Source organism: Vigna umbellata, chromosome 3 (assembly GCF_029865625.1).
Source record: "Vigna umbellata cultivar VRB3 chromosome 3, Vumbellata_1.0, whole genome shotgun sequence".
Lineage (NCBI taxonomy): Eukaryota > Viridiplantae > Streptophyta > Magnoliopsida > Fabales > Fabaceae > Vigna > Vigna umbellata.
This window is the reverse complement of record NC_142167.1, coordinates 14,249,066-14,271,241: the sequence shown is the minus strand read 5'-3', so window position 1 is coordinate 14,271,241 and position 22,176 is coordinate 14,249,066. Positions and strand designations below refer to the sequence as shown.

Below are 22,176 nucleotides of genomic sequence, written 5' to 3'. Positions count from 1 at the left end.
ATTTTCACTTATTTTCAATTTATCCTCATCCATCACTGACACTCGCACCAAGCCCACTAGAGAATCGCACGCAAATTGCGATGGGCAAGAAGGTAAAATGGAGCTGGAGTTCGGCGATAATCGGAGCAGCGTCGGCAGTGGCAGCCACCGCCCTAATCTCCGCCAAACCGAAGGACCCAACTTTCCACCTCATATCCATAAGCATGACTTCCCTCAAACTGAATCTACCTCTCCTGGACGCAGAGGTTCTCCTCACCGTCCACGTCACCAACCCCAACATTGCTCCCATCGACTACTCCTCCACCTCCATGTCCATCTTCTACGAGGGATCCCTCCTCGGCTCGGCTCAGGTCCAAGCTGGCTCCCAGCCACCCCGCTCCTGCCAGCTCCTCCGACTTCCCGCCCGTCTCCATGGGCTCCAGCTCGCGCACCACGCCAAGCGTTTCCTCCAAGACGTCGCGCGTCGCGAGATGGTCCTCGATGCTAGTGTCGACATCGCTGGCATAGCCAGGGTCATGTGGTGGGACCACAACTTCAAGGTCCACGTCGACAGTCACGTCACCGTTGATCCCGTCTTTCTCGACGTCATTGATCAGGAGAACACCTCCGAACTTGAAGTCTTCACCACCGCTGCAGCGTAAGCCTGTTAGGAGTGTAAACTCTGTAACTGTAATTGTTGTATTCTGCAATTGAATTAGATTTTTCAGTTTAGGTTTTGTTTATGCCTTTGAGATTCAACCAATTATTCCCTTTCTCATTTTCTGCGGACGCATTATTTTCTATGCTTCTAAAGCAAGCTTATAATCTATTTTGAAACCAATGATTGTGGAAAGTTGCTTATAGCAGGCATTGTTATCAAGAAATGTGATGCTCAGTTATGATATTACAGCATCCTTATCCTATGTTCATTGGAAATTTTATTGTCTTGAATGATTTCGTTGTGGCTTTGATTAATATAATACATCCATATGTTGTGATGGTACACTCAATTACTGTAGATAGAAAGTCATCCCCATAGGAATAATTATGCCAATTTAACCCATTGTTTGAGTTCCCGTTTCACCCATTACCAATTGTCAAAAATTGTCAAAAATTGTCAAAAAAAGCATGTTGTTCCTTTCTAGAATTACATTTCATTGACTCATACAATACATGATGGACCATTTTCTGTCACTCGCAAATAGTAATCAAGTTACATATCAATGGTAGTATTTTATCGGACCGTACATAGGTTCATTAATAGACTAATTAACTCAATAACTTTGAATGTATTTCTTCATGATTGTTTAATGAGTAGCCAAGTATATCCATATCAATGAATCTACAGTACATCCTTCATGCCACGATTTTTTAATTTACGCTTATATTATCATACGCAAGATTGAAATTTCCAAATAAAGAGATAGTGGATTTTTCTTTTTATAATGTGTTCTCCCTCTGCTTGCAGGTTTTGAAACTAGGTGATTGTGGCTTGCAGGTTTTGAAACTAGGTGATTGTGGTTGGAAAGGCGACTCGTAACAGCGAACCGGGTTATTGTTTATCCGCTTATTGTACTTCAAAAGTAATATTATTATCTTTAGATGAATTCTTCCATAAGTCTTTATTTGTATGAGAGAAAAATAAGAAAAAATAAATTAACTTACACATAAGTTAAAAATAGAAATTTAGGAAAGTTATATAAAAGAACCTCTACAAATTAACTTTTGAACAAGTTCATTTTATCTTACAAATTCCTCTTATTTTTTCTCTCCTGGAAAGAGGTTATTAACCAAACTAGTCGAAATAGCCCTAAATGGGGTTGGAAATATGCATTGACTGCCTTTTTAGAATTCTTTTTTGTGTGTAATGGGTTTTAAATGGGAAACCAAGTCAGTCATAGATCATTGAACAGACCCGATCAGAAAATAAATGCAGAGCAATGCTTTGATGACCCATGGATTAAGTACTTTCAAGTACTTCATTACATATTATACTGAAATCATGAGAATAAGAGAGTAAAATTCAAGGGCATACCTCGAGCGCAAGCTTCTCTTGCCATCATCAATAACAATAATTGATGATGACTTATTGATGATGGCAAGAGAAGCTTGCGCTCGAGGTATGCCCTTGAATTTTACTCTCTTATTCTCATGATTTCAGTACAATATGTAATGAAGTACTTGAAAGTTGAAAGTACTTAATCCATGGGTCATCAAAGCATTGCTCTGCATTTATTTTCTGATCGGGTCTGTTCAATGATCTATGACTGACTTGGTTTCCCATTTAAAACCCATTACACACAAAAAAACTCTAAAAAGGCGGTCAATGCATATGCCCAATCCCATTTAAGGCCTATTTCAACTAATTTGGTTAATAACCTCCTTCCAGGAGAGAAAAAATAAGAGGAATTTGTAAGATAAAATGAACTTGTGCAAAAGTTAATTTGTAGAGGTTCTTTTATATAAAATTTCTATTTTTAACTTATGTGTAAGTTAATTTATTTTTTCTTATTTTTCTCTCTTGCAAACAAGGACTTATGGAGGAATTCATCTAAAGATACTGAGGAAACTTATAATGGGATATAGAACATTGTTAGAAAAGCTGGTTGGACCATGTGGTTCGCTGTTAGGAGTCGCCTTTCCAACCACAATCACCTAGTTCAAAACCTGCAAGCAGAGGGAGAACACATTATAAAAAGAAAAATCCACTGCGTAAATTAAAAAATTGTGGCATGAAGGATGTACTGTAGATTCATTGATATGGATATACTTGGCTACTCATTAAACAATTATGAAGAAATACATTCATCAAGTTATTGAGTTAATTAGTCTATTACTGAACCTATGTACGGTCCGATAAAATACTACCATTGATATGTAACTTGATTACTATTTGCGAGTGTCAGAAAATGGTCCATCATGTATTGTATGAGTCAATGAAATGTAATTTTAGATAAGGACCCGTAAGGAGAAAAGAACAACATGCTTTTTTTGACAATTGGTGATGGGTGAAACGGGAACTCAAACAATGGGTTAATTGGCATAATTATTCCTATGTGGATGACTTTCTATCTATGTAAATTGTCTGCCAAAAATTGTCCTCCCTAATATGTGCATGCATTTGTTTGTCTATTAATACATGTTTTGAACCAAATGATAACTATATACTGAACTTTAGGATACTCGATCAGAAACAGAGCAAGATGCAGGCTTATGGGATACCAAAACAAGTGGCTCAATACCTGCAGGAACATCAGCTGACAAGGTTTCAACTGATAAGTACCAGATTTATGCTACTAACAACTAACATTTCCGATAAAAAAAAGTACTGGATTTATGCAGTTGTGGCTTCTAGTAACAAATTCGTGGAGCTTTTGTTTGGTAGCATAAATGTTTTGCAAACAAAGTTGAGACGACCTATTAGTCTGCGATAGGAAGAAGCGGCATCATCATAAAAGGTTGACCAACATGTTGAAGACGAGAGGAGTGAGCCATGGATGTGAGAGCGCAGTCTAACATCCCTGTCTCATGAAGGAGATCTATGATATATTTTCGTTGACTCAAATGAGACCATTGTGATTTCGAGCCATTTCGAAACCTAGGAAATATGTGAGATCACCAAGGTTCTTGATGCATAAGCGAGAGTGGAGGAGAGTAGTTCCAAGGACAAATTTCTCCTTATTTTTGGCACTTAGGACAGTAAGCATTGACCAACTTCAGGAGTGATAGTTGGATGCACCTATAACACAGGACTAACAAGAGATATAGCTGGATTCTCATTTGGGTGCAGAAAACAAGAAAATCTGCATAAGACTAACGAGAGAACCCTTAAAAAAATTCTAATACTATTTTAGACCCCATATTCTAACTTCTACACATATGATATGCATTCAACATTGAAAAATGTAAACAGATGAAGAAAAAGGGTGTGTGCATTACATTTCAACGTAAAAGAAGAAGATATATAGAGGCATGCAGGACATGATAAACCAAATAACGATCATGGGCCCAGAAAAGAGAAACCTAGGGTCTCTAAGAGCCAATATCAAACACTTGTAAAACATTAAGCTAGGGAGAAGCGCTAAGGCAAAGCAACATTCAGTTACAGCTAAATTAATGCCTATTCTTCGAAGTAAAAGCAAGTGATGAAAATAGAAAGGCTATTATACACAGTAACAAATCAGAGTGGCGCAGCGGAAGCGTGGTGGGCCCATAACCCACAGGTCCCAGGATCGAAACCTGGCTCTGATAAGAGTGGTTTTCATTTTGAATAATTTTATATATTTGCTAATCATATATCAATATACTTTTGTATATATTTAAAATATAACATAACATTGACTACTTATTTAGTCTTATAATTATAAAATTTTTATCATTTTAGATTATTAAAAAAAACCAACTAAATTGAAATAAACTTATTATTTATTTCTTTATAAATTTCAAAAACATCTTTAATAAGTATTTTTTTTATAATCGATTTATTTTTAAATAGTTGATATTTGCTGTAATATTTAGAATAAATCATATATCAATAAACTAGAATAGTCATAAGAAAAAATATTTATAAACTTTTACAGTTATACAAACCTTACAACATGTACAACATGTATTAGAAAAAAAGGATAATGTTTTTATCAATAAAGCGCCTTACACTTAAACGTTAAAGTAGATAAAAGTCTATGGAAGTATATACATGTATAATATATACAAGACCAAAGAAAAACTAAAATTAGTCTTCTTCATCCTTATCTCCTAAGAGACAATTCTTATATGTTCACATCATAAATTTAACATGAATATTTTATACCTACTTTAATAATCAAATTCATGTTGTTTATTAAATAAATAATGTAAAATAAATTGTTTTGAAACAATTATTTCAAATTTAAAATAACCCATCGTTATTTATACAAAAAATAAATTGATTGATACCCATTCTATTTTTTCTATAACAATTGTTTTCTGTTTTTTATAACAATAATTTACTGAAAGATAATTTTGTCTCTTAAATTGTTTAAAATAGTATCTTTTATTATCATTAAATTATATAAAAATTAAATAATTGTTACTGCGGACAACTTACAAATAATAAAAGCTAAGTGAGAATCCAAAACACGAGTAGTTTAAATTGGAATAATTTATTTATATTTACACTTTTTTGTATGGAAAGTTAGGGGCTAGTGAAAAAAGGGGTAGTTGAAAGTATTATAGAAGAGGAATATCTTTTATTAATTTATACAAAAAAAATTAAATAACTATTATTGTAGATGATTTATAAATAATAAAATATGATAACATATTATAATAATATTCATGAATTAATATTATAATAATCCTATTAGGTTAATAAACAAACCAATAATTGAAATACTCATACATGAGTAATTAAAATATTTATATATTATTAATAAATATCCATCGAAAATGTAAATTTATTGTTCATTAGAAATTTTATTCACATATATTTATTATGATTCCTATCATTGTGAATATTTTATTTTGAGTGTTGCTCCGTCCACCACCACATTTTTCTTCCTCCATCTTCCCTTTACTATTTTGTCCTTCAGTAAAATTTTATTTTTAGGATTATTATTTTTTAAATTTAGGATTATTATTTTTTAAATTTATCCATTCACAACCTATTTCACTAATAATCTATTTTAATCCCATACATGAGTAAAATACCTTTCTTTCATTTTAACATTATATTTCTTCCTCTCTTTCTTTAGTCGTTGTGAGATACTACAAGTTACAAAGGTTGGTGGTGGTGGAAAGAATTATCAAGCAGTCTCCACTCGTGGTGCAGTGCATGGAGTGCTTCCTCGTATTCGAATAAACCTTGAAATAAAACCCTAAAATAAAAAAACGTAACCTTTATATAAACGGAGGTGACATCCTTCAACGGATGTCAACATCCTTCAACGGATGTCAACATCCTTCAACGGATGTCAACATCCTTCAACGGATGTCAACATCCTTCAACGGATGTCAACATCCTTCAACGGATGTCAACATCCTTCAACGGATGTCAACATCGGTTTGAGGAAAAACGGATATCGACATCCGTTTTACCTTAAACAAATGTTGACATCCGTTGAAGGATGTCACCTCCGATGTATACTTCCTCACGCTGGTTGATGCTCTAGATGCTCCTCGATGTTTCTCCACACCACAACGGCGACGCTTCTTCACACCACGGCGGCAATGGAGGCTTTCAAACCAAAAAAAAATGGGAAGAAAAAGGAATGGAAGTGCGGAAGGTGGGGAGGTGAAACGAAAATGGGGAAAGGAAAAGAGAGTTCCGTGGGTGAGTGCTGGAAAAGTAAAATTAGGGTTTTAAATTATTTAAAATAAGATAAAAGTAAAAATCTTTTTAATTTAAGGATATAATTGTATTTAAAATAATGTGGGGAGGTGGAGGAAGTATAGGGTGGTGGTGGAGGAAGCAACGCAGGTTTTATTGTGAACCTTTTCTTTATTGGGGCTCGACTTTTATATTCCTGGTTTCCTTTTTATCTCTCCATTTTTATTTATATTGGGCTGTTTTGCTTTTATTTTATTTTCTTTGCTTTTATTTCTTTACATTTGGTGTTTATTTGATTATTGTTTGTTTGCTGCATTCTATACTATTTTTTTCTTTAAAAAATCATAAAAATAAAAAGACAAAAATGAAAAATGAAAAATTAAAAAATATATAAAATATTAAAATTACAAAAAAATAGTTTTTGTGTTTAGCATCTTTCCTTTTTTAAATGTCGTTTTCTTAAATAAAATAAATGAATTGAACAATGAGTACGCGTGACTTTAAACGGTTGCGAAGAAGATTCAAAAAATGAATGTGAATAACCAAACTTTACATAGGCATTTTGGATGATTGTCTAAATTAAGAAATAATGAAAAAGAAAATCACCTGTGAGTTAAGGGCCCAATTGAAGTTGGTTCAGAGGCTTGGTTGAAACAGCTAACCATTCTCATATTAAGAAGGGAAGTGTGAGTGATTCCAAAGCAAATGTTAATAAATATATGCAATAAAGGAAGCCGATTGATGAAGACGATGATGATTCAGCTGAAGCCTTAAGGAACGGAAGAGCCGCGAAAAAAGGAAATGTTTTTTGAAGTTTTATGAGCAGAAGATTGTGATAGGGTTAGGTGGTGGTGAGTGCGTAGAAAGAATAACATAACATTGAAAAATCCTACTCTCTCACTTCTTTTCTTTAACCGATATGCCATATCCGATTAAGATTTATGCTTTTTTTTAGTTTTTAATTTATTAATTTATTATATTTTAAATTAATATATAAATATTATTTTTTTTAAAAAATTGTTACATAATTATATATAAATTAATTTTATTTTATTTAATGAAATAATAATTATTAATTTAATTAAATTATATTATTTTTTAATTAATTATGTTAAATGGATATGTCACATCTATTGGATTATAACTGTCTTTTAATTTTGTTTTTACTAAATCCAAAATTCTTGTTAGGACTTTGAGTCATGTAATTTATTTAATGGTTGTGTTAGTAAGAATACAAATTTGCTCGTGTTTATAAATTTTGAGTTGTCCAAGCAAATGGAGTTAACTAGTAAAGCTTTTCTTCACATTCTTGCTATTTTTGGGGGGTGGGGGGACTTGAATATTTTTCCACTGTTTTATATCCTATCATCTGCCATTACCTTTATTTTAGTAAAGTTTGTTAAAGCAGCACTAACCTGGATTTGACATATTTGTTTACTCATTTTGTAAGTTCAATGGCACCAAGATGGAAAGGAAAAGATGCAGAAGCCGGGGCACTCAAGGAACCCATGTCAAAGATTTTATTTGAACTCAAGTCTTCTCTAGTTCAATCAGATACTTGTGGATTTCTCTCTGATAACAATGTACAGTTAGCAGTGGGAGTAGAGCAACTTGATCTGCTTGATAAAGCATGTTTTGGTCGACTTGTGAGAACAATTGAAAAGGACAAACACTGGTTTCAATTAAGTTTTGAGGAGGCATTCTACTTATGTTATTCCTTGAAATGCCTTAAGATTAACGGCAGTGGTACTGGTCCCCCAAGTCGAAGAAAGAAACATTCCCTTGTTTCTACAAGGCTTATTCCCACCTTCGAATGAAAAACTGGGTAGTACGGTCAGGATCTCAATATGGTGTAGACTTTGTTATCTATCGCCACCATCCATCTCGGGTCCATTCTGAGTATGGTGTGCTTGTTTTATCAGAGGGGGAACATAAAGATCTGAATGGAAGACTCAGAGTATGGTCTGATGTTCATTGCACAACTCGACTTGTTGGAAGTGTTGCAAAAATCTTATTGGTTCTACAGATCAATAAAATTGGTAACAACGAGTCTCCATTATGTCTTGCAAACTATACTGTTGAAGAGTGCACAATCACCGGATGGAGTCCAGAACAGAACCGTGAAAATATGTAGATCATGCTAGCACTGATAACAAAGCGTAATTATAGATACATATTTTCAATGCAAGTCTTGCTAATTTTTCACGTCATATTTAGAGCTAAACACAAAAGCTACTCTTAGTAGCTTACACTGAAGTGGATTTTATAATGTTGACAATTGTTTTTCTCAGCATTCAAAATATTGTCAAATATGATAGTATAAGAATATTTTTTTTTGTCTTTGTTCAAAGGTAATATAGTTATTCAAGGACAACAATAGTCAAATGTTCCTTTTTTTATTGACATTGCTATCTCTTTTCTGAAGGTCCTCCAGATGCATGTCTGCAGAACGTGATCCTCGTCTTGCTTGAATCTAATGTTGAGGCATACTATGATGAAACCACTTCATTTTATACTTTGATTTAATTTTAATTTTGGTGTTTTTGTTTTGTGTGATTGTTACTTTTAATTTTAATTGGTCAATTAGTCATATTTAGTATTTATAGTTTTTGATTGTTCGAATTAAGTTTCTTTAAATTTCATTTAATAATTAATAAAATTATAATGGAAGTATAATATATTACGATATGTATAGTTTAGAAGAAAATCCGTAAAGTATTAAAATAATAATGAAACCTATATTTTATTATTTTTATTTAAACATTATTTATGTTTTCAAATGCATTTGTACCTATTACATGGAATTTTAGATGAAAGATGGAAAATTATAAGAATTCTGTTTAGACAACTATAAATAAGGAATCAAAATTAAACACTGAAGTAAAGTGTTATTATTAAGCCTGTGATAATTTTGTAGACATATTATAGCATCTATGTGTATATTTGATGTTTGGAATTTCAAAGTTTCTTATTTTATATTTGCAGTCTCATGTTTACATTTACACAAGTAAATATTGAAATTGTTTAAAAATAATTTAAGTTGACATGTAATTATGAATTTACATTGAATTACAAATCAAATATGTACTGTAACTTTCATCCATACATTTACACGATGAAATTTAGTAAAAGTTAAAAAACCCAATTATTTTCTAATGTTAAAATTTCAAAATATTTTGAAATAAATTTTAGCAATTTTAAAACCTTCTCTAATACTAACTTCAATTATTTTATTGTACCAATGTATAGTAAATACAGAGCAATTTAAAGCAATTGATGTCCCATTTATTTAATAATAAATGTTGGTTTTCTAAAAGGTAATTTTCAAAATTGAAATTTCATCTGAATGTACAACAATTTTAACATTGTGAAAAATAATTTGGTAAGTATTAAATAATTTAATCTACTTGAGAAGTATTTTCCAGAATAATTAGAATAAAGACATTAAATAATATATAAATAATAATTGTTTTACTAAAGATTAATTTGGTTGTTTGGATTCTCAGACCATGATGTCTTGTATTTATATTTAAGATGTGAAAAATTTTAAATTGTTTAAAGTAACTATATTTATGTTTAAGACATGAAAAGTTAAAATTATTTAAAGCAATTTTAGACGTCACTATGGATTTACATTACACTGGATTCCAAGTCAAATTAGATATATATTAATGTAAGATCTGAAAAATACTTAAGAATAGGAGTAGATAATATTAATGAAGTTTTGATTACTTTTTTATTAAAAGCTTGAGTTATAATTAGAAAACCAATTAATCAAGTTTTATGTTATAAAATTTACCATTTCTTTAAACATATTCCTCTTCTATTCTCTATAAAATTTTGACCAATTTATTCTTCATTTTGATGATATGAGTGAACCGTAGGAGTTACGGTGTAGAGAGCAATCATCTCACCTAATCAAAGTCTATATCAAAATAAGTTATTTTTTTCCTTTCTTTTCAGTCACTCAATGTGTGGAAAAACTTGCCTCCATGTGACTCATGTTCTTGAGGTTCAAAATGAAACTTTGTGCAATAGTGAATAATAGGTTGTGTTCAAATAATTGTCCATATTCTACAAAGTCTTTTATTCCTTTTTATGAAAATCATTTTTCTTAATATTTGGCTTTTTAACATTTTTATTTTTGGTCTCCACTTTAATTAAATTCTCAATAATATTAATATCAAACATCATATTAATATCAAACATCAATAATATTAATATCAAACATGTGTGACTCTTATAAAATTGACATTCAATGGGAATTCAACGGTTAAAACTTCTTTCATTTCTAAATTAGAAATTTCATTTTTAAAATCACTTCTTTATTTAAGGCTTTTTCATATTTAAGCTGCAGTTCTTTAAAATCTTGTTTTAATTTTTCATAAACAACATTTAATTTTTTAGACTCATCAAGTAATTTTAAAAAAGCTTTTTGCAAATCAACAAAATTATCACTACTATTATTGGAATTTAGTGCTGTCAAAACAGATTAGAATCTTCGAGTCAATCTGCTTCACCATGAGTTCGGATCAGGTTAGGTTTGAAAAAATGAAATTTTTTTATACGGGCTAATTTTCAATCCAGCCCACTTAGAACCTGGCTTGTCCGGGTTGAACGGTGAGTCGGGTTGGCTCACCAATCCACCTAGTTTAATTTAATTCTTTATTATTTTGTGTTTCAATATTATTTGTTAACATGTTTTTATTGTATTGTAAATGAGAATAAAGAAATAAATGTTTCAATAGAGTAAAATATTATAAATATATTAATTCAAGACTCTAATCTTATAAATGGATAAGTGACACAAAAATTATCAATATTATAAACTTATTTATTCGCTTTTTGAGTTTGCTTTTGGATTACATTTGAGTTGTATGTTATTTTTTTTTATTTTGAATTGTCTTTGGAGTTTAACATCATTTTAGAGTGAAATTTATTTAAATTTGAATTTCAAAAATTATAATTCCTTTTGAAGTGAAAAAAAAACTTGTAATTAAGTGAGTCAGTGAGCCAACCCGTTTAACCCACCAACCCGTGGTGGGCCGGGCCGAGTTGGGTCAGGTGACCCGTTTTGACAGCACTACAAGAAATACTTACTTGGCTTCCGATGTCATCATTGTTTCTCATTAAACACAATTTTGCATCCTCATGATAGTCGCTTAAGCTAGATGAGCTCCTTGATGAAGATATTGAATAAAAAATGTCAATTTAACATGATTTGTGCCTTCATCATGAGTGACTCTTAAAATTTCCCACATTTCCTAAACACTTTCACAGACGAAAATTCTAGAAAACTCATCTAAAGATAAAGTAAATGAAATAATATTTCTAGCCCTAACATCATACTGAGTCCTTCTATTTTCTTCCATAATTCATTGTGAAAATGGTTTTGGTTCCTGCACATTATTTATAGTAATAGTAGGAAAATATGGTCCATTCAAAATAGCATCCCAAACACCTCTATCAACAGATTCCATAAAGATTTGCATTCTAACTTTCCAGAATAAATCATTTTCACCATTAAAAAAAGGAGGTTTGTTAATAGACACACCTTCTACAAAGGTTTGAAATTGTCCAACCATTTTCGAAAAATTTGAATAACTATCAGAGCAAACTCTAATATCAATTGTAGGAAACGCACAACGGAATTGTTAAAGAGTAGACAACAACCAATAAGGGGTGAATTGCTTGTGTTAGAAATCGTTTTTTGTAAACAAACTTTCACTTTTTTAAAATCTTTTTAACAAGTCAGAAAAATAATTATGAACAATAGCAAGTAAACAAAATAGAGTAAGGAAAGAAGCTTGCATAAATTATTTTTATACTAGTTTAGATCAAAAGATCTTACATCCAATTGTTAATCATTTAAAAAAAAGGATTAACTTATCAACTGTAATAAGCAAACAATTTAAAACAATGAAGTAGAGCATATGTTTAGAATACACCTCCTTTAACAAACAAGAGATGAACAACACTTCATTTTGACCCACAAAAGGATGAACAAGATTGACTTTCCTTAGTAGATATGCTTCACCATTTAGACCCACTAAGATAAGCACTTTCTTCTACAAAGAACCAAGTTCACAAGCTTCCTTTTCATAAACACTGAGAGTTTCTCCACTACACCACTCTTAAAACTCTGGGTGAAAAGTTATTCTAGGGACTTTTCTTAAAATTTGAAATTAAAATCGATTATACTTTATGATAATCGATTATCTCAAGGATCTTTAAGAAAAATAAAACTATCTTGAGTGTTTTGCTGGTTAGGTTCTACCTTTTGACTTTTGATCTACTGATTTTAAACAAATTACACATATTACAAGACTTTAACAACTAAATTCTTACGTTTTCAATGTATCTCTTAAGTCCAAGCATTCTTTAAATCTTCAACACTTCTCCATGCTAACAATCTCCCCATTTTTAAGACCTGGTCTTTCTTATCCGGTGGGAGTTGAGTCAATTTATGAAAAATCCACATGTTGATCATTGGAATGCAGTGATTCACATTCTCAAATATGTAAAAGGAAACACAGGACAGGGATTGTTGTATGAGGACACGGGAAGCACTCAAGTTCAGGGATATTGTGATGCAGATTGGGCTGGTTGTCCAATTGACAAAAGATCTACCACATGATATTATGTTTTACTTGGAGGGAACCTTGTATCTTTGAAAAGTAAGAAATAAAGTGTTGTTGCTCGATCTAGTGCTGAAGCTGAGTATCGATCTATGGCTCTAACTACATGTGAACTTGTGTGGATTATATAGCTCCTTCAAGAGAGTAAATTTTGTGAAAATGAGCAGATGAAGTTGTACAGTGACAATCAAGCCGCCCTTCACATTGCCTCTAATCCAGTGTTTCACGGAAGAACAAAACACATAGAGATTGATTATCATTTTATTAGAGAGAAGTTATTGTCAAAGGATCTTGTTACTGAGTTTGTCAACTCTAATGGACAACCCGTAGACATTCTGACAAAATCTCTAAGGGGGCCTAGAATTCAATTTATATGTTCCAAGCTTGGTACATATGATCTATATGCTCCAGCTTGAGGGGGAGTGTTGAAGTATAATGTCTTTATTATTATTAATATTTATGTTAGGGTTTTGTTAGGGGCTTCCCGCCCTTTTACTTTTCAGAACTACTGTCTCCTATAAATACAGTAGTAAGTTGTATCAGGCTTTCTTAGTAAAAATATAAGACTTTTCATCTGCTCTCAACTCTTCAAGTATAACTAAAGTTATTTTAACGTAGATTTAAGATAACTAAAAATTTCCTACAAAAATATAAAAAGAGTGAACTCATCACAAGCATCAGAACCAAAAACTTAGTCAATAACAGTAGCTACAATAAAAAGACAATTATTCACTCAAGGCAGTAAAAAGGCAATCATTTAGTAAAATAGCAGAAGTCATCATGCAATAAACATACGAAAGTGGTTAGATTGTTTACAAAACCATTACAATTGTTCAAATTTCAAACAAAACCATTACAATTGTTGAAGCAAGTAATATGTTACAAAATTTTCACACAACCATTTGAAATTTTTCCCAGAAACCTCCCCTGCTAGGGTTGACCTTCAGACTCATTTGTTGATGACATTACTGGTTGAGAAGACATTTCTTCATATGTTGACTTCCTAAAGGAACAAGGTATGAAGTCATGCATATCTATGTTGAGAAATTTCATAGCAGGGAGAGAATGACAACATGAAATTGTTGTGATATTCCATTTCCTGCATATACATAAATATTGGTCTATATTGACCACAAATGTCTCCAGATTGTCATACATGACAAACTTCAATAATATTTGTAATATTTGTAAATGAAAGAAAGAAATTATTAATAATATTTGTAAATCTCACATAGATTATTTGTAAATATACTAATTAAAATAAAAAAATCTTTATTATTAGAAATAAATTCAAATTTTAAAATCCAATTTTGAATATATATATATATATATATATATATATATATATATTTATTTATTTGATATTGGTATCATTACTAGATTTATCTTATAAAATTGATGAAATAAAATTAGTGTCAATACTTATATATTGGAAACAAAAATATGCTAATTAAAATAAAAAGAAATCTTTACTTATAAAGATACACTACAAAAATTTTGATTTTTATCGGGAGTTATTTTTTTCGTTTCTGACAGTTTTAACCCTCGGAAAATATGTTATCCGAGGTTAGGAAAACCCCTGGGAAAGCTGTGGAAAACCACTGGAAAAAGCTGCGTCACTATTAATGGGGGTTTTGCTAAAACCGCCGGAATTAGCGGGCATTTTGCTGAAATCGCCGGAATTAGCAGGGGTTTTGCTGAAACCACCGAAATTAGCGGGGGTTTTGCTGAAACCTCCAGAATTAGCGGGGGTTTACTGAAACCGCCAGAATTAACGGGATTTTAGTGGAACCACAGGAAATGTATACAGATTATTTTTTTTTTTAGTTTTTAATTGTAATAAAATGAGATTATAATAAAATTAGTTTTATTAACCAAACAGAAAATAAAATAATATGAAATAAAACTGAATATTATATATAAAATAAACTACATTGTTCAATATATTAATATGTTTATACAACTAATTATTCATATATTAAAAAAAGAAAGATGTTCAATACTAAATTAACATACTAAAAATATGTTCGTTATATTACTAAAAAAATAAACTAATAAACAATGTCTAATTTTGTTTGAGTCCCGCTGGCTGCCCATGAAAATCAAATTTTACAACTTTTCCTTGTACATCTTTTGGTATAGCAAATCCTTGAAATCAAAGACTATATTATAATTAAAACACATTAACCAAAAATAAACCAAAATTTGAAAGTAAATATACCTGGCCAAGCATTGTTGCCTCTACTTCAATACTCCCAACACCCCATCCAGCAACTCCAAGCCAATCAATCATTGTTGTACGTGAATATGTCCCAACAACATTGTCAGGATAAAGAAGGCCTTCATTGTTGAAAACAACACGTCCAAGTATTCAAGATTGACCTACAACAAGACATAAACAAGTCCCCGGAATTAACAATAAATAACCATAAAATTAGTAAATCATGATTTGTTCTCTGTTCATGCTAAGAGGATTGGAAGGTTAGAATAAGTGACCATATTCAATGAAATACACTGCATAAGATAAGATGAATTTACTAAACTAATTATAAAATGTTTCTTCCGTAGAATGCAATTTAAATGTATTCATCAAAAGGAATTTTTAGATTACTTTATCTCTGAATCTATACTTTCAATTTAATCAACGTGAGATGCGACTATTCTTAAAAATTCAATACCCTACTATTATACACAATATGCAAAACATAAAAACAAATGAAACTTCTTAGATACTAGAAATCTACCTCACCAAATTTAAGTATGAAAACCCATTCAACTAATAAAAGATGCTATAGGAAGACGTTACCTTTCTGGGATTGATTTCTAAAATAAGAAAGTGCAAGAGGAAAGTTTCTCCTAAAAACATTGCAGACGTAACTTGCTTCAAGAGTTCTTACTCTTTTAATTGATTATGAATTCAGAAAAATTAATTATATGCCAGTCAAAATATATTTGTGATTCTCATAATCTCAAGCAATGTTTGCACGAAGGGATGCAGAAGAAATGTTTAAACTAGGAAACATCAAAGGGGCCATCACTTGTGCCACCATGGCCAAAACACTAGACCCAAAAGTTGATGGCATTGACGAAACAATCTTAGCATACAAGATCCACCAGGCAGCAATGAAAAAAATGACATCGGTGCAAAAAATTGGTACAAAGTTCTTGGCATTAAGAAGGGCTTTGAAGATGACATTGAAAGCATCAAGATGCAACACAACAAATTAGTAATCATGCTCAATCCATCCAAGAACGCTTCAGTCGCAACTTGGGGTGCTTTTAGACTCATTTACAATGCCTGGAGACACCTAAGTGACTCAAATTATAAAATTATGAATTTAAGAAGAAAGACGACTCCTCATCGCAACAAAGTTACCAAAAGCGCATGTTTACGATGTAGAAAATGGTGCAAATACGAAGTTCCTAAGATTTCAAGATCACACAAACATGGAGAACGCACTAAAAGAGTTTTATTAATTGAGTGCTCGTGTTGTAAATGTAAATTTGATCCAATATCTAGATAGATTTCCAAAGTCTAAGCTTCCCCACCTACAAAAACTTGCTTAATTCTATAACAATGTTGTACTTGGATTCCATCATTTGATTGAATTTGTTCAGTTACACTTTTCTCAATTTTTCCTATATATAATGTTTTATCCTGTATATAAACACATTGTTTACCAGGAAAAGAATGTTAGTGCTGGTAATATATATGTAAAATTTTATACTAAGAAATACAAATTGGTTGTTAATAATAGCTTCCTTTCCACTGGGCACTCTTCGATCGTGACTCTTGACTCTTCGTTTCACTTTCACTCACGTCAACAATCTGCATTTTCCTTACTATAGGGTTTTCGAAAAAAAAAAAAATTAATGTTTCGGTAGGTTTCTATTTTCGTCTAAAATCTCAAATAGGTCTTTTTTTGTGTGTCTCAATTGGGTTCTTATTTTTGTAAAATTGAATCAAAGAGGCTTGCCATCAAATTGAAAATACGCAGTTAAGGAGGTGTTACGTGGCATGCTGACAACCTGGTGGTCGGCCACTCAGTCTGGTGGTCGGCCATTCGGTCTGGTGGTTAGCCACTCGGCCTGGTGATGCAGGAGACCGTACGGTACTAAACAAGTCATGTTACTAACAAGTACATAAATCTTCATTGAATTGGCTTCTCATACACCATCAGAGTGTCAGCATGCCACATCAGGTAACATCCTCCTTAACTGCGTCTTTTCAATTTGACGGTAAACAATTTTACAAAAATAAGAATTCAAATTAAATGCCAAAATGAGAGGATCTACTTGAGATTCTGAACGAAAATAATGACCTACCGAAACATTAAAAAAAAAAAGAAAAAAGAGGAGGGAGAAAATAGAAATGTCAAGAAAAGCGAGGAAAGAAGGAACGAGCCTCTCCTTCGTGACCATGTCTTTCACTCTTTGCTTATGGGCTTCCTCATGACCCTGTCTCTGACTCTTTGCTTATGGGCTTCCGTAGCCTAAGTTCAAAATAAGAGTGTTTCATTCTACACCTTCAAGATCTCATCCTGCACCTCCAAAAATTCCAATTTTATCCTTCTGACATCTCATCATCATCCTGCACCTTCAACTTTTTCAAAACTTTATTTTTAACTTTAATAAATATTTTTTCATTTTCTTTTCTTTTTTATTAAAAACAATCTTCACTACCTTAATAATAATTTAATTTAATTTATTTTAAAATTTAAATATTATTTAAAATAATTTTGTATTTTAATAATTATTAAAATATAATTTATATTATAATAATAGTTATATTAAAAACATAAAAATAAAATAATAAAAATAATAATAAAAATATTAATAAAAATAGTAATAATAATAATAAATAATAATAAATAATAATAAATAATAATAAATAATAATAAAAATAAATTTGATTTAATATATTCAAATATATTAAATTATAATAAAATATTAAAATAAATTAAATAATTATTAAATTTAAATAAAAATAAAAATTTTAAAAAGCTTATTTATATATTAAAATCTATAAAATATGTTAATACTTCGCTTTTTATTTACAATTTAATAAATATTAAACTTAAATAAAAATTATAATATTATTTATTATATTTTTATATTTTAATAATTAATAAAATATAATTTATATTTTTAAAATAGTTCTATTAAGAAAATTAAAAATAATAACTAAAATAAGAATAAAAAAAGAAAAAAATAATACTTAAAATCATATTTAATATATTTAAATATATTAAATTATATTAAAATATTAAATTTAATTTAATAATTATTAAAATTTAAAAAAAATAAAATTTTGAAAAATTTGTTAATCGGATATAGATATCCGATAAGTTATAAATCGGATATCCATATCCGATAAGAATGTTTTTAAAATTTTATTTTATATATAAATTTTAATAATTATTTAATTTAATTTAATATTTTAATATAATTTAATATATTTAAATATTTTATTCAATATAATTTTATTTATTATTTGATAAATAACTATTTTAAAATTTTGTTTATTATTTAAATTTTAATAATTATTTAATTTAATGTAATATTTTAATATAATTTAATATATTTGAATATATTAAATATTTTATTTAATATAATTTACTTTTTTGTTATTATTTTTATTTTTAGTTATTTTATTTTTATATTTTTAATATAATTATTATCATAACATAAATCATATTTTAATAATTATTAAAATATAAAATTATATTAAATAATATTTGAATTTTAAATTTAGTTATTATTAAGGTGATATAGAATCTTTTTAATAAGAAAAAGAAAAAAATAAGAATATATTTATTAAAATTAAAAATAAAATTTTCTATAAAGTTAAAGGTATAGGATAATGATGAAATATCAGAAGGTTAAAAATGGAATTTTTGGAGGTGCAGGATGAAATCTTGGAGGTGTAGGATGAGAAACACTCTCAAAATAAAAACAAATGACCCTGTCTCTGACTCTTTGCTTATGGGCTTCCGTAGGCTAAGTTAAAAAAAAAAAAACTGATGCCAAAAAAATAAAACACAGCAAATAACAAAAATAAAACCAATAATTATTAACCTATACATTATATTACCACTAGATCAATTCAAATTCGTTAATATTATATTCATTTAAAATATATTTAACTCATCTGATTTCGATATTTCCATTTTTAACTTAAGAAATAATTATTTATTTTTTTCAATACTTAAACATATTTATCATGTCTTTATTGCATCATACTAAACTCTAAATAAATAAATAATATAATCTTTTTATTATTTTATTTAAAAAATAGACAAATTTTTATATTAATTATATATTGAATGACATCTATAATTAAGTTTTATAAATAGATACAATTTAAATTTAAAAGTTCAGTTTTAAAAATTTAATACACTTATGCAAATGTTTTTATCATTCTTGTGGATGTAAGTAACATCTTTACCATTGATTTTATCTGTAACTTGCACATGGTTGGTTTGTGTTCAATGTTCAGTCAGAGTCTTCGGACCTCCCTTCCTCTGCAAGAAAACGTTTGATTCCAGATTCCAATGTAGTTCAGGCTAACCCAGTCTCACATTCGACTGTAATTTATGCCTGTTGTTCCTCTGTGAGATTAGCACAACAAGAGATTTTTGAAACTGGAACAACAGCAGAGAAGATTACAGAAGTGAGTGATAATGAGAACCAAATGGTTAGTCAATTAAGTCAATTAGATATCTTAACAATTCTAATGAAACATATATTCATCTTCAACCACTTTAAACTATAATGCAAACACTCCATAGTAAATATATGCAAAACTTATAAGAAATTAATTAAGAAAATAACTAAAGATGTTCCAAAAGAAAACTTTGATAAGGTAAGATTATATGTCAAGATCTTCGTAAAAATTTCCGATCTCCATAAACATAAATAACAAAAATCCAAAGAAAAAGTGAAAAACAAAAGAAAAAAAAAATTAAGAGATGATAATCTTCATATAATAAAATTAAACTAATTGATTTTCCTCTATAAAATTTATATTTTAATAATAAAATATTCGAATTCAATTTATAAAAAAATCCGTTCTCTTAATTATTTTATAGGGTGGTTCATAATTACTCAAATAAGTAAGAAAGAAAAGAAAATTTCAATTTTTAGAAACATTAAAAATAAATAAAAACAACAGAAAGTCTAATTTTTTTTATATTTATATTATTAATTAAAAAATATATATGATAGATGTGACTTTTGAAACATTATAATAATAATCATTAAACATACAAAACCAGTTAAAATTCTGATTAGTGTAAAGCATGTGGTGTTTACTGTCATGACAGACAGTAATTTGAATAGTGTTTCATTTGAACATCACACACAAGTCGTAGATCAATTTATATGTATGCAGAATAAAATTATTGAGGGTAACTCTTTTTCTGAATTAAAAAAATCGTAACCGTCCATTTCAGTTACCAAATTATTTTAATATGTAAGAAAAATATTTTTTTGTTAAAAGGAAAGAAAAAGCTTAGCCATTAGCCCCTTCAGTCTCGTCACCGTTCACCAAGTGTGTGCTCTGTTATTCCTATTTTCTTTCCGTTTCTCTCGGTGTTCCGAACCGAACCGGCATGGATCCATTCGGCACGAACCGTCTCCCGAGCCGAAAGCCCTCCGCCACAGAGCGCTACCTAGGCGTTCCGTCTCACGCGCCGCCGCACTCCCCGTTCGTCGCCACCAACGTTGAGCTCCAAGAGGACGACGTAGTTTTCTTTAACGGCGACTACCACACCGATTTAAACCACTACAACGCCTCCACTCCTTCCTCTTCTACGTCCTCCTCTGCGTCTGCCACTCCCAACCACCACCTCCTCCATCACCACCACAACCACAACCACCACTCTCACGGCATACTCGCCGCGCTCCCCGAGAACGAAACCTCCCACAGCCTTCGAAACGTTTCGCAGCACTTCCACAAGGCCTCAATCTCCTCCATATCCTCCGCTTCCTCTTCCTCCTCCTCCTCGCGCGTCATTCCCGCCATCCCGCGGCCTCCGCCCCCGGCGCAACCTTCCTCCTTCAAGTTCCACCAGTCCGCGCCGGTAAACGTCCCGATCTTGTCGGATAAGGCGCGGCGGAGGCAGTGCGAGTTCGATGATGACGACGAGGAGGATGAAGATGGGGAGATGGTGCCGCCGCACGAAATCGTGGCGAGGAACTCAGCGCAATCGCCGATTCTTGCTTATTCGGTTATGGAAGGGATAGGGAGAACGCTGAAAGGAAGGGACCTGCGTCAGGTTCGAAATGCTGTTTGGCGCCAAACAGGTTTCCTCGGTTGATTCATTCAATTCAAATTCTTCTATTAGTGTTTAATTTTAACTTATTGATTGAATTCTATTCTACTGAATCTGAATTTGTCCTGAACTAGTGAATTTCCCTGTCTATCGCAACTCCTAGGGTTCCCTTACTTCCTCTTTTCGTTTCGCTTTGTTTGCCTGAGAAAATGTGAATTATAACGATGGTGAAGAGTATAGAGAGAAAATGAATTTTAGTTTTTCTAAGAACGAGAGTGGAACCTCGGACCATTTTCTCGTGGAACTGTTGAAGCTCTGGTATCATGTTGTGATCTGACTATTTTAAAAGTTGTAAGTAATTAAGTGAAATTAGGGAATGATTTTATATTGACATCTACCTTCTAGAATGAGTTATGTAAAATTGGGCATTTAGATGGTATGAAATGCTGATGTTTTAAAGAGGTTATACAAATGAAGTAATAGACTATGTAATCTCTGACATACTATGACTTTTAGGATGATTTAATGCATAAGTGTGGTTTATTTCTCTGCTTTTAAACACGTGACCATGGAATTGGAAGCTCCAACTGGACCCTAAATCTAATGGACCCTAAATCTAATGAATATTATTCGTACGTTCAAGCTGTCATGCTCAGATTTGGTCTAGCTCCCTTTTTCAGGGTTAATGGTAAATGGATAATTTCTCCTTTAACCTGTCTTTCGAATTTCAACGTTTGGTAATCTTGTAAAAAACAGATTGGTCAGGGCATTGATTACCCAATGTTGTTTTGCCCCCACAGTGTACAGTGAGATACATATCTGACAAATTCGGATATGGTGGCTCTGTTTGGTCTTGTTTATTGGGGACCTGATTTATTTCAGTGTTGATGATACTGATTTTTGTATTATCGTCAATAATTTTACTGACTAAAAACAAGTAGAGGTGGAGATATTGTTACTCTATCTGGTTATGTAG

At 30.9% G+C, this 22,176-nt stretch overlaps 2 protein-coding genes, 1 non-coding gene and 2 pseudogenes across 4 annotated transcripts; all 5 read left to right on the top strand.

The window, feature by feature from the left end:
- LOC124835044 (Late embryogenesis abundant (LEA) hydroxyproline-rich glycoprotein family) lies at positions 1 to 3,481 on the top strand. 2 transcript variants are annotated; one of them, XM_088110650.1, is made up of 2 exons: positions 1 to 637; positions 3,158 to 3,481. In XM_088110650.1, the coding sequence occupies exons 1-2, from the start codon at positions 81 to 83 to the stop codon at positions 3,411 to 3,413; spliced, it is 813 nt and encodes a 270-aa protein (XP_087966776.1). In that variant the 5' UTR covers positions 1 to 80; the 3' UTR covers positions 3,414 to 3,481. The 2 variants fall into 2 exon arrangements, with proteins under 2 accessions (XP_087966776.1, XP_087966777.1); XM_088110651.1 differs by lacking the exon at positions 3,158 to 3,481 and adding an exon at positions 1,448 to 2,038 and having other exon boundaries at positions 6 to 637.
- Positions 3,482 to 4,158: 677 nt separating this feature from the next.
- TRNAM-CAU (transfer RNA methionine (anticodon CAU)) lies at positions 4,159 to 4,230 on the top strand. Its single transcript has one exon. It is a non-coding gene; the product is annotated as a tRNA-Met (tRNA).
- A 3,510-nt stretch (positions 4,231 to 7,740) lies between these two features.
- On the top strand, positions 7,741 to 8,556 carry LOC124843368 (tRNA-splicing endonuclease subunit Sen2-1 pseudogene; annotated as a pseudogene).
- Positions 8,557 to 15,900: 7,344 nt separating this feature from the next.
- LOC148201698 (uncharacterized) lies at positions 15,901 to 16,448 on the top strand (annotated as a pseudogene).
- Positions 16,449 to 20,436: 3,988 nt separating this feature from the next.
- Positions 20,437 to 21,591, top strand: LOC124838211 (uncharacterized). Its single transcript, XM_047313747.2, has one exon. It carries the CDS (start codon positions 20,538 to 20,540, stop codon positions 21,243 to 21,245), a length of 708 nt encoding a protein of 235 aa, XP_047169703.1. The 5' UTR covers positions 20,437 to 20,537; the 3' UTR covers positions 21,246 to 21,591.
- Positions 21,592 to 22,176: the final 585 nt, after the last annotated feature.